Source organism: Galleria mellonella, unplaced genomic scaffold (genome assembly GCF_026898425.1).
Source record: "Galleria mellonella isolate WM207_F2 unplaced genomic scaffold, CSIRO_AGI_GalMel_v1 utg78, whole genome shotgun sequence".
In the NCBI taxonomy this organism is placed as follows: domain Eukaryota; kingdom Metazoa; phylum Arthropoda; class Insecta; order Lepidoptera; family Pyralidae; genus Galleria; species Galleria mellonella.
In genome coordinates this window covers 6,664,827-6,678,100 of record NW_026442151.1, presented here as the reverse complement: position 1 = coordinate 6,678,100, position 13,274 = coordinate 6,664,827, and the positions used below count along the sequence as shown (strand labels likewise).

Here is a 13,274-nt window from a genome sequence, read left to right as displayed (position 1 = left end):
CATTACCTTCCGTGCTAGCCATAATTATGTTACGACAAGACTCTTGTTCAAATAGTATAATGCAATTTTGTTTATTTGATCTAGAAATAAGGCTAAAAAAATTGTTAGTCTTATATATACTGAATGATACTGGAATGGTAACCCCGTCTGCGCTATCGGTATACGCTGGCGGGACACCAGTGAGGGGTGACAAGTGAGAAGGAAAGCAGGTCAGTTGACCCATCGTGAAGAACTCCATAAGAATTACCAGAGGGAGACTTTGTACAATAGTCGATTGCTTGGCCACCTCTGTCCCATTCGTGTTTCTACCGTGAATTAGTTGTGTTTGCATGGCTGTGTTTCGGTTTGAAGGGTGGGATATGGCGCGAATTTACAGGGTATAGAGGAATAACACCCGAGTCCTCAGGAATGGCAACGCATGAGGGGTATCATGGGCGAAACAGTATACTCTGTTATGTCCATGGTACTGCTCATGTGTATAGGCGACGGTTACCACTTTCCATCAGGTGGGCCGTCAGCTTGTTTGCCATTCTAAGTTGTACAAAAAAAAAGAATTAACCACGATATTTTCCAGGGGGAACCGCGTGGAGGGCGACTTGATAGGGTATATTGCTAGCAATGGAGTTGTTAGACCTCATTATTAACAATCCCTTCCCTCAGCCTTATATATACTTAGCTACCTATATTAATTGTCTTTTCAGGAAATAGAAGTGGAAGTGGAGTTGACAGCAAACCACCTTGGAACCTTCGTGATGAAGCTTTGCCCAAACAACAATCCTAAACAAGAAGCCACCCAGGAATGCTTCGATAGGTGATCAACTAACCTGTTGTAGTAAAATTTTTTATGGGCAGCAGCGTCCCTTTTAAAACATCATCAAAGCCTAACTGCGATTGCCAATTCACCTGCCAAGCATGGCAACTACTGGTAACACCCCCTTTATAGGAGAGGCCCAATACTGAACAGTTAACAACTGATATAATGATAATTAAAATTTATTTGAATTTAAGATAATATTTTCCTTTTTTTTTAATATCTATCGTAACGAGCGTGATTGACAAGAACTCCAACAGGCTCTTAAATGATGAATGAATGAACCTATGTAAATCTTTGCTAATTTTTATTGCAGCATCTTTTACGTGTACTTTCGTATTTTTGTAAATTTTTTCTTTAGATTATTTTATTTATTGCCACCTTTTTGACCACAATTTCGTACGCATAGATTTCAGAAGTAAAACAATCAATGGAATAGACTATTTTTAGATGGCGTATCAAGACAAAATATACACCATATTTGAAGTTAAACCTTTAGGAATACAATTCTGAAAACCGCATCCCTTTTGATCTTGTAATTTTTACCTATCACAGACAGAAACATACAGACAGACTAAATTTTAATATTTTATATTTTTTAGCTTCCCTTATTAAGACTCCTCATATCAATTTTTATTTAATATCTTTCATGTAAAAACATCGTCTACTTATAATAAGGAAGAAAACTGTTACTTGTTTTATATGGTATATTTTGCTTTTTTTGTATATGCATTCTTTTATCTCTTTTTACTGTATATGTTTGTTGTTATTTGTGTGCTGTAAATAATGTAATTATCTATCCATCTATCCAATTTTATTTAGATAATTTATTACGATATTTCTAACATTTATTTTTTTGCTTCCGCTGCTTTTAACAAGACCCACCCCCTCATGTCGACTTTCCTTAAATATCTCTAATGTAAAGATATCGTCTATTTATTTAATATTATTATATCTATTTATTATTATTATATTATATGGTGAGATTTACTTTTTTTTCTTTTCAATAAGAAAAGATCATTCTTAATCAAATATTAATATTCAGATATATATGTGTGTGTATCTTAAACAATGATATTATTGAATTATTCTAAATGCTTTGTAGGTATCCACTATATATATCTGGGACAAGAGAAGACAGGTTCCTGATCCCTCTGGATACGGAAAAGAAGGAAATATTCAGGTATAGAGTGAGGTTGCCGCCCTATGTCACGTGTACGCAGTGTGTACTCCAGTGGACATATTATACAGGTGAAAATCAGCATAGTATTTGTTTATATTTTTGTTTTAATTCTGACACCATAATGGAATGGTGTGCTACCAGTATACGCCATTAGCCCGACTTGACATTGGCCGACTCGGCCCACTGGGCCCTAATATAATGACGCGCAGGCGGCATCCTGTGCAATGGAAGCCCGGGTAAGGAGCACTAGCTTGACATCCGAACCTCCAACCTTGTAAGGGGCTGCGGAAGAACCCCGTCGTCGTCGGTATACGCTGGCAGGACATCAGTGACAGATGATAGGTGAGGATGAAAAGATAGGATAGAAATAGGTCAGTTAGCCCATCGTGTTGAATAGACCTGGAATTCAGCACGATAACTTCCAGGGGGAACCACGTGGAGGTCGACCTAATTGGATATATTACTAGCAATGGAACCCTTAGTCTTCATTACTAATAATCCCTTCCCCCCCAATACCAGACATCACGCTATCTCATTCTCATATACCTGCTAGCAATAACTCTACCGACATAGATAGATTCCACCGACAGATATGTTAACTACTTGTCTAGAAGTTAAGTAGGAAGCAAACATAAAGACAAATATTGTACAATTAGTCCATTACCCTAAGGTTGTAAATTGCCTTGCTTATTTCCTATATTGTATAATGCAAATAAAGTATACTCATTCATTCATTCATTCAAATATTGTCCGCACACACAAAGTCATTGCATAGAATAGTCCGTCCCTTCCTAGGGGTGTCGTAAGAGGCGACTAAGGGAATTTAATGATCGAGAGATGGGCAGTACTGTCCCTTTTACAACGTCACCAAGTCTGGCTGCGGTTGCCAATCCGCTTGCCAAACGTGGCAACTACTGGCAAAACCCTCGAAGGAGAAGTCCTATATTCTGATATGATTATGATGATGGTGCTATCCCATAATTATAGGTAACATGTGGGGAATTTGCGCGAACGGCACCGAAGCTGTGGGCTGCGGCCGTTCAGAGACGTTCAGGAACTGCGCTGATATCAGCGTGGTGACCAGCACCGGTGGTGTGCCACCAGCGTTCGTCGGCAACAACCTGAGGGACAATCCTTACCAACTGTTCTACAGAGATTACAGTATGCCACAAACTGTGTACCCGCTCATTGTGAGGTATAAAATTATGTTTTTGTTGCACTTTAAAATATATTTATGTATGTTTAATTTATGTACAGTGTACTTCACATGATATAAAACTAAATAAGGCATGCACAATTGTATGTGTGTTGTGTATTCGTTAGGTAAATATCACAAAAGATTTTGTATTATACAATAATGTTAATAATGTGTTACTTTTATAACTTTACTAGTGTTTACGGCATATTTATACTATTTTCTAAAGGGACTGAATGAAGCCACTGTATGCAAGTTGTATATCTCTCACTGTAAGTATCTATATTGGTTTGTTGCTTAGATTATACAGATAAATCTTCATACAAATGTTTTGTCAAAAAGGTCAAGGTTTTGACATATGTATATTAATATTATATTAGAAAAAATAGTTCTTAATTTAAATAAAAAAAAATCAATCTGTTGTGGGAATTTTTTAATCCAATTACTGACAACGTTGAAAATGTGCATTTTGTTTATAATTAAAAAAAATACAATTTGACAGCCAAACGTCAAATTAGTTGACTACATTTTGACACGTTTTTGACACTTGATGCTTTATCTATATAATCTAAGGTTAATTGTTTAACTTTGTGAGAAATTTCGCTACTAATTTCGAGGATATGTTTAAAAGGACTTCGTTTATAAAAAAGGCTGTCTAGAAAATCTTATTCTCTGACGTTACCACCGTCACTTAGTAATATAATATAATAATATTAGCGTAAAATTCTCATTATCTCAAACTTTTAAATCAGTTTAAATTATTTTATCAATAAAAACTAGATAAATAGAAATAAAAATAAATAGACAGACAGACAGAGTAACTAAGTACAAACAGTAGTAACATTTCTAAATTACCCAATGGGGTCAATTTGAGGTGACTTTTCTTTAAACTTATCTCTTAATATTTTAATTTGATAATTTCATGTAATTACTATTTTATGGACAACTAAAACGGAACAACGGAACTCCGTTGTTCAGTCAAAACTACCAACATCAATTGTATATGATAATATTATTGGTAAGTGCGTACTGGCGTCACTTGAAACTGTAGCCAACTACGACTACTAAAACTATTTATATAATATAATCTAATTTTATTATAATTTTGACATATACCTATTAGAAATTTTGTTCAAATTGGTCCTCAGAATAAAGATTTTGTTGTTATATCAAATTGAAATTTTAATACTAGGTGTAGAGAAACGGTCTCTCAGAATCAACTTCATTGTTTCCTAATATAAATAAAAAAAAGTCTGATAGCCTGTTTAAGTAAGTATTTATAACATTGTCTCATTAATAGTCGTCAGAATTAAGCATTATTAGGATTAATTTTACAAAAGTTTTAAATCTAACGCTGTTCTATATATTATAATTTTAATATATTTAATTTCAGTGCATTTAATTCGAACTTATATTTATTATTCAATAGAGAATTATCTATAGAGATTAAAATAACTGCTAATAGTATTTTTAGTTGAAAAATATACAATCTTTAATTCTCTCACTGCACTATTTAAGTGTATGGTTTATGGCCTAATAAGAATCTGTATATGTGCTTAATATTTCAGAAAAATGCCTTATGATGCGCGGAAGGCATCCTTACAAGTGATTAGGTAAACTTCTATATATTTAAATACTATCACAATGAATTTTTTTTTTAATATTTTCTTTTCTGTGAATAACGCGCACTCTAATTTATTAATTTTTTTCAGCAATGATATATCTGATACTGAGGAGGACATAAGTGAACCAATTGTGATTAGGTATAACCTTTATTGTGTTTCTTGTATGGTAAAGGTTTGGGCTGTCCACGGCGTGGGGTAGTGAAGAGTTGCCTGTTGCGTTCTATTGTGAATAAATTTTCCAGAGCGTTTTAGATTTGACGGATTCGGATTGAGTTTCAAATCTCATTGTATAAATAAAACTAACCATAATATGGAATAGAAAGGTGTTAAGTATGAATGTGGATTGCTGTAGGGGCAGAGGATGATCTAAAAAGATATGGATGGACTGTGCGGAAAATGGTATTGTCTGAATGGCAGTGAATGCTAAAATAACTGCAAATAGAGATGAATGGAAGAAGAAAATATATTACATCGATTCCAAATATAAGTAAAAAATTGGGGTAAAGGTAGAAAGATGATGATTTTATGTAATATCCTCGACTTTATTCGCATGGTAATTTTTTTAATAAAAATGGAATGGTTGTCACGCCTGCGCTACCAGTATATGCTAGAGGGATACCAAAGGTCAGTGACAGTTAAGCTAGTCCAGTCAGCCTGTTGGTGTCATGACGAATCCCCCAGAAGTTAAGCATAATGGTTTCCAGGGTAAACCAAGTAGAGGCCATCCCGACTGGGTGGGGAAAGAGATTGTTAGTGATGAGATTTAACAGCCCCAATGCTAGCAATACACCCTGTCAGGTCGATCTCCGCGGGGGGGAACCACCTGGAAACCATAGTGATTAATTCTTGTTCAATTAACCTGCCTTCATCCTCACTTATCACCCTTCACTGGTACCCTGTAAGTGTATACCGATAGTGTAGACGGGGTCACCATTCCATTTTCACCCATTAAAAAATTCTAACTGGATATATTGTTATAAATGAAGTCAATAGTGCTCAGCAGTGGCGTCTCCTCGGAATATTGAGATCAATAGATACCCGCTGTCTTATATATATATATACTTAATATTGTATAGAAGAAAAAATATTTATATTTATTATATGTATATATGTATTGTAACAAAGTAGGAACATTGAAAAGAAACAATCCGATTTCGTTATCTCTAGAGCCGCTCATAATTTGAACGTTTTAGACACTAGTCTAATTTCGTGTTGTTTAAAATGTAGTATAGTTATGTGACTAACTGACAAGTGTGAACTGTATAAATTGCAATGTTTAGATTAGTATGTGTTTGTGTTTGTTTATGTTTATTTACTTAGTTTATGTGTTAAGTAATGTATCTAACCTAACCTAATGTATCTAACTTTACTCTAATTGAATCTAATTTTCCAAGATGTTTAATATGATACTGTTCGATCCTTATCCAATATTGGTGGGTAATCACACATTTTGTTCCATCAATTTTGTGGCATCAGTGGATATTGCGATGACACTTGTTTGGTGAACGCCTGGCAGAGCGCCCGTGAACGCCTCCTCTACTGATTCAAGTAAAGTGTGAACGTTTCACAGTACACAATACCGTGTTCGGTATAAATAAGAGTGTTCTCCTGTCCATCATTGAGAGGCTGCTACTCCAAATTGTTAGTGGATCGCCGTGCGTGTTTACCAGCTGTGCTTTGTACATCTGTGTTGAACGTGAGCCTTAAGGTTGGTGGAGCTTCTATTACTCACTAATTTGGACGAGGATCATTTAGATACAATCATTCAATCCGTATATACAGTCCACACATCCTTTCGAACTAGTGACCTTTAAACTACCTCAGTGCAACGATTGCACAGATACTTATAGGCAAGTAACAAAAGTTCTAAATTTAAATCTCAAGAGTGGAAGAAGTTAACTGTGAAAAAGATGTTTGGACAAAACAAAGTCAAAAGAAAAGAGCATACTCCTTTTCCTTAATAGCTAGCAGTACACGTGCAATGCCTTTGGAGTTGCAGGTGCCCATTGGTGGCAATGATCACTTACCATCAAGAAGGCCGCATGCTCGTTTGCTCTCTGTGTTATATAAAAAAATATCTCTGATGCTTTAAGTTTTACTTTTTTGGCATTGACGTATTCACATTTGTTGCTATAGACGCGTCTTACACGATATCTTGAGAATAAGCCCGGTCTTAGTCTATATGTTGCCACCTGGGCAAACGTTTGATGATGCTCCTAACAAAACGTTATCGGAGGTAACTGATGAGCTAAGAGAACATTTATTCACTGGAGAAGAATGGATAATAGCTAATTCAATTGGAGAAGTTAAAGGATTCAGTTTCCTAACGGCGCAGTTCCGTTGTTCAGTCAAAACTACAAACATCAATTATATATGATTAAAATATTGGTGTCTGCGTACTAATGTCACTTGAAACCCTAGCCGTTGTCGATCATGCCCCTAATACTGTCTGCGAAGGGGGAAAGGGATTGTTAGTAATGGAGACTGAGAATCCCATTGCTAGCAATATATCCAACCAGATCGACCTCCTCGCTGTTCTCCCTAGAAACTATCATGGTTAATTCCTGATGAATTCATCATGATGGACTAACTGGCCTGTTTTCATTCTCATCTATCACCCTTCACTGGTGCTCCGCCAGCGTATCCCGTTAGCGCAGGCGGGGTTACCATACCATTTTCACCCATAAAAAAAAATACTGTCTGCGAAAGAAAAAAAAAAACAGAAAAGAGTATGTGTGACACTAACACACACGAACATAATTTACTAGAAGAAACCGATTCTGGTATCATAATCCTTGTACAGAACAATTTGTTGTGTCTAACCTGTAATCAGATATTGCATTTGATATTTTTAACTTGGATTAGAAAAACACAAACTATACTCTTCAAAAGACTTTAGTTTCGTTTATTTGTAATCGAAATTATGTTTTAATATTAAAATTATCTGACTCTATGGTATATTAGCTAATTTAAATAATCGAATACAATGTCTGATAATATTTCAATGTTATTGTTTTAATACGACCTGAGTCCAAGTAGCGACGCCATTTTACAATGTGTATACGCTTCTGTAGTAAATCCTTAACTAAACAAAATAAGATACGAAATACTAATATTTTGTATGACATGGCGCTAGAATCAAGATTTATGCTTTTTGTTAATTATTATGTAATTATAAACAATTTGGGGCAAAATTTCTTTGTTTTCTGGCTTATGAAATTATTTAAAAATAATTATGTCAAAAAAACACAAGTTTCAATTTTAGCGCCACCTAGTATTTCGTGTCCAATTTTGTTTAGCGACCAACCAACTAAAACATTATGATTATGTATAAGGTAAGCCCTTATTAATTACAAATATATAATATACAATATCAAGAGATATTAATTTCAGAAACTCTCTTTTTTTAACGTCATTTCAGGTTACGCTATGTATACAGAAGAAAGCAGCAAGAATAAATTTATCAATTGAAATAAGATTTCCGTTCGCTTTTAGTAAAACGTAAACATTACGAGTGTTATGTTCAGCACAACGATAACTGTCAATAAATGCCTCTGACTACCCCTATTAGAGATTATAGTCGTGATAATATTTCATTTTGTAACCAACTGATTTTAACTACTATGTATTTATGAAAAGTTTTTATAAATTATAATGTGTTTTTAAATTGTAAAAATGGACGAAATTTTTTTAACAATTTATGTACAAATATTGATAGTTCTAAATCTATAATTAGGTATACCTAAGTACTCGTATTTTAATTTTTGAGTATATAAACGTATTTTATTGTTTAAATTAAATATTCAAATTCAGATTTAACTTTTATGAGGCAAATCTAATAGCCGTGTGGTCCCGGCATAGAATGGGCTAACCCTTCTTTTACCATGAGTATCGTAAGATGCGATAAAGATAATTTAATGGACCAGAGTTGGGCAGCAGCGACTCTCTTAAAATATTACCAAAAGCTTAACTGTGGTTGCCAATCCGTCTGCCAAGCGTGGCACCTCTTGGCACAATTACCCTTATGGGGAAGGCCTAAGTTCTGCAGTGGATAGATAATACCTGATATGATGATTAATTGTTTCATATCTATAATTAGGTATACCTAAGCATCTGTATTTTAGTTTTTAAGTATATATATATATATATATATATATATATGTATATGTATATATATATGTACGTATTTCCTCGTTTTAATTACACTGACTAACTGACTGACAGATTCGATTAGAATTCAAATTTAACTTTTATGAGACAAATCTAAATGAATATTGTGAATGAAATATTTGATTTTTATTTGTTACTTAAGCTCAAAAATACTTAATCCATTTAGAATACTTTCATATATAGATAGATAGATACTCTTTATTCTGTCCTCCAAAAGATTACCATAGTAAACTTATTATAAATATAAACAATTACAAGAAATAATCACAGCTACAATATCAGATAGTAATATTGGCTGTATTTAATCTATTATATAATATATAATAATTATTAATTATTTATTTAGACAATATAAGGCCCATCCTGTCAGTTACAAATTTACTTAACCTATATTAGTAAATTAGCGGTCATGACGCTCTTGTATTTATAACCTGTGCCACCCAATATTTTAGGATGGGATACATATATATGTATCTATTAGTAATTTACCTTTCCATCTACCTATGCGGAACTGATGCAAGTCGCTAGTCCAGAATAAGATGTATCTAGAACATTCCATGATTGCTGTTGGTAATTCCTGTATCATTCGTGATTTTCCAGGGATCAGGTTTGCGTGCCGACTGAAAGCTTCCGCGTAATCCCCGGCATGCTGAGCTGGTGCCAAACGAACTGTCTCCGGTACCCGCCCAACTGTCCTGTGGCCTTGTGCCAGTGCCCGTAAGTATTTGACTCACTCAGTGGAAATGAAATTATTTGGAGGAGTAAAGTACCAATTTAAAATATTTATCACATATAATTTTTTTTTTTATACAACTTAGAATGGCAAACAAGCTGACGGCTCACCTGATAAAAAGTGGTAACCGTCGCCTATAGACATGAGCAGTACCATGGACATAACAGAGTATACTGTTTCGCCCATGATACCCCCATGCGTTGCCATTCCTGAGGACTCAGGTGTTATTCCTCTGTACCCAGTAAATTCACGCCATATCCCACCCTTCAAACCGAAACACAGCCATGTAAACACAACTGCTTTACGGTTGAAACACGAATGGGACAGAGGTACCCAAGCAATCGACTTTTGTACAAAGTCTCCCTCTGGTATAAAATAAATAATGTTTACGTAATGTTCACTTGGAACTTTACACGTCTTATGTTACAAAAAACCGACTCTACCGTGAGTATATACAGTAAATCAATAATTTTTATTTATAAACTAAACCACTGAATTGATAAACTACTTGTTCGCGACATTATTTGTATATATCGTAATTTATAGTTGTTAAGTCCTAGTTAATCGTTTTGTATTCTGTTATTTTATATAGATTTGCATAGATTTAAGATAGCATTATTACCTACGAATAGAAATAGAAATTGTAATTAATATATCTGATGTTACTTAAAATATTCGTGTTAAAAAAACTTACGGAAATAATCATACATACAAGTTAGTTAAATTAATATATAATAAATATATAAAATACATAACATACATTTAAATATATATACGGAGCACAAAAACAAGACAAAAGAGAAAGAGAAAGAAAAAATAAAAAAATACTTTTTTGTGAAACAAAGTCTACTCCGGATTGAAATAGTTTTATTTCTCTACACCCAAATAAGAGATAGACATATACATATGTAGTTATATACAAATTATTGAGCATTGTGACAATTAATTTATATTATTAAATTCTAGACAAGTGTGTGAAGCTATCGGAGAGTTGGAAGGTCGTGACGGTGCCGACGTGTACTGTATGGACCAGTGCATCGTGTACCCGCCCAAGTGTCCCAGCCACCGGTGCAGGTGCTACGAGGAACAATACGGCCGATTCACTAAAATGAGACCCGAGAATCACGTTTCACTCGACAGGGTTTTTTACCACTCTATTAGTTCGAAATAAGACCGCGCTTGTGTTAAATTTAGACTAACTAAAAATTGAAACCCAAAAGAAAGTACGTTGTGTACTTTTTGCTTTCTTTAAAAATAATGTACAAAAGTTAGTTTTTGAGATTAGTAACGCGTATGTGGTGTTAAAATGGTAATGTAAATAAACAGTTACCTCTCACCAAAAAGCGAGCATCATGGCAAGCGTACTCTATGCTTTTTTGCCATGATGATGGTATCATGAGAATACGTTCCATATATGAAAATCTATACCATGTAAATTATATACATTAGAACTCTAGTTATTAATACATATTAGTCCCATTTTTTAAACAACGATCCTATCTTTTTCTATTTTTTTATTTAGTTTTTATTTTCCTAATCAGTAAAATAACTATTTTATCAATAAAAAATCTAATAATTTAACATTTTTAATAATTCGTTTAAGTGCAAGTTTATTTATCGAAAGAGAATTATAACAATGTAACAATGCAGGCAAATTTTGTACCCATCATCTAATTATGTCTATGTAATATATTTAGATGGAAAATATTATATATATATATATATATATATATATATATATATATATATATATATATATATATATATATGCATCCACGTATAGTATATAGTATCCACTAGGAGCAAAATATCTGAACTGTAATAATTAGGCAAAAATATTTTTATTAGCCGTTTAAAATAATTTATATAGACTTTAGACTTCAAGGCAGATTTATTAAAATATAAAACAAGTGTCTTCTTAAACAACTTTAGTGCTAGTTCAGATATAATACTTTTAGTGGCAATATTTGGTCATACAATGGTGTATGATGGAAAAAATGTGCTCAAGATATAGAGAAAATATTTACGTAGCAATTTTTTATTATGAAATGTTCCAATTTTAATTTTACATGCTTTTTTTTCCATTTATCTTTTTTTCCATCTCCTATAATATATTTATAGTCATGATACTTTAATGGATATTTTGTCCGCATCCATACACCTAGTGCACGCTGACTACATTGTAGACATATTGCGTCAAGTAATTCGATGCTATTGACAAATAAATGTATATAACACTGCATTATATATCTATTCAATAAGAATATATATTGTAAATCTATAATAGTAAACAAATTAATACAAATATATTAATCTTACTTGTAAATAATTGAAGTGATTAAACGAAAGAAAAAGCTGTATTTTTTATATTATTATTTACCGAATTAAAAAAAAATAGAATAAAAATTAGACAAAGCCATACTAATATTATTAATTTTTGAGATAATTTCGAAATGATGTTATAATGGAAAATGTAGGTCGTATTTAATAGCACAGGCATAAAAGTGCCCCTTACTCCAACTATAGCAAGCTATGTTCGCATCCATGGCCAGCGATATAGGAACGAAACCTTAACAAATGTACTTTAATTATACTCAATGTAGCCATTCTCTTTTTAAATATTGTACAGATCTAGAATATTGTAAGTCATCTTAAGTTTTTTAATTTAAATTTAGTAAAATTTTGTAATATAGTGAAATAGCAAGTATACGGTTACTTACCTTATTAAAAATCTGCCTCTTTATTTACCTACATTTTGTAGACTTCAATACAGTAAGTGCCTTACATATTTTGCCATAATAATAATGTTTGCGTAATACATCAAATCTGGAAATTTTTCGTAAAGTGATAATAATGTATTTAGATATTTTTTATAAAATAAATTACCTAAATTTATTTATTTGTGTATTATTATTACTAATTAATTTATCCAGGATTTACTTGCATAAATAAGTACAATAATAGTCTTCAGTTGTATGATATACTGACGCAAATTCCGAGACAATTTTTCTAGAATCAAAATTTTATATTAAAGCTAAATGTAATAAAAATTTCGTTAAAGAGCAATATTACCTAAATTTATAACAGATTTAAGTAAAACATATTATAAATTTCGTTTATGATGGCCCATAAAACAATAATTTAAAATTTAAGAGATACATTTGAATGAGAAATTTCAGAATCCACCGCGATGTGTCAAACATTCAAGTCAGTTTAACTATCTAATAAGTGTATAACAATCATTGAAATAACTTTACAAAAAGAGTACGTATGTAATTTGCCAAAAGAATAAAATATATATTAATCGAGATATAAATCAAAGTATATTTATGAAGCAAAGTATATATAATAAAATTGTAATAGACAATATACAATTTTATAGTTCATAAATAAATATCTAACATAGAACAAGTACACATACGAAAAAGTAATATGCGGAGCCTTAATAAGAATAATAGAAGCCAAAATAACAATTTTTAACAATTACGTCTGTCTGTCTGTACATTTGTTCTGGCACACAACGCAACGCACACACGCACACAACGATAGTTAACGTT

General features: G+C 32.7%; 1 protein-coding gene across 2 annotated transcripts in view; it reads left to right on the top strand.

Moving 5' to 3' along the window:
* The window catches only part of LOC113510948 (uncharacterized), an 88,488-nt gene extending 75,876 nt beyond the window's left edge, over positions 1-12,612 (top strand). Inside the window, exons 5-11 of one of the 2 annotated variants that reach the window (XM_052901522.1) lie at positions 702-811; positions 1,917-2,062; positions 2,982-3,189; positions 4,758-4,802; positions 4,902-4,952; positions 9,585-9,701; positions 10,684-12,612. In XM_052901522.1, the coding sequence (XP_052757482.1) occupies positions 702-811; positions 1,917-2,062; positions 2,982-3,189; positions 4,758-4,802; positions 4,902-4,952; positions 9,585-9,701; positions 10,684-10,888 (882 nt within the window). In that variant the 3' untranslated portion in view covers positions 10,889-12,612. The remainder of the gene's footprint in view (positions 1-701; positions 812-1,916; positions 2,063-2,981; positions 3,190-4,757; positions 4,803-4,901; positions 4,953-9,584; positions 9,702-10,683) is intronic. The other variant, XM_052901523.1, reaches the window with a different exon arrangement.
* Positions 12,613-13,274: the final 662 nt, after the last annotated feature.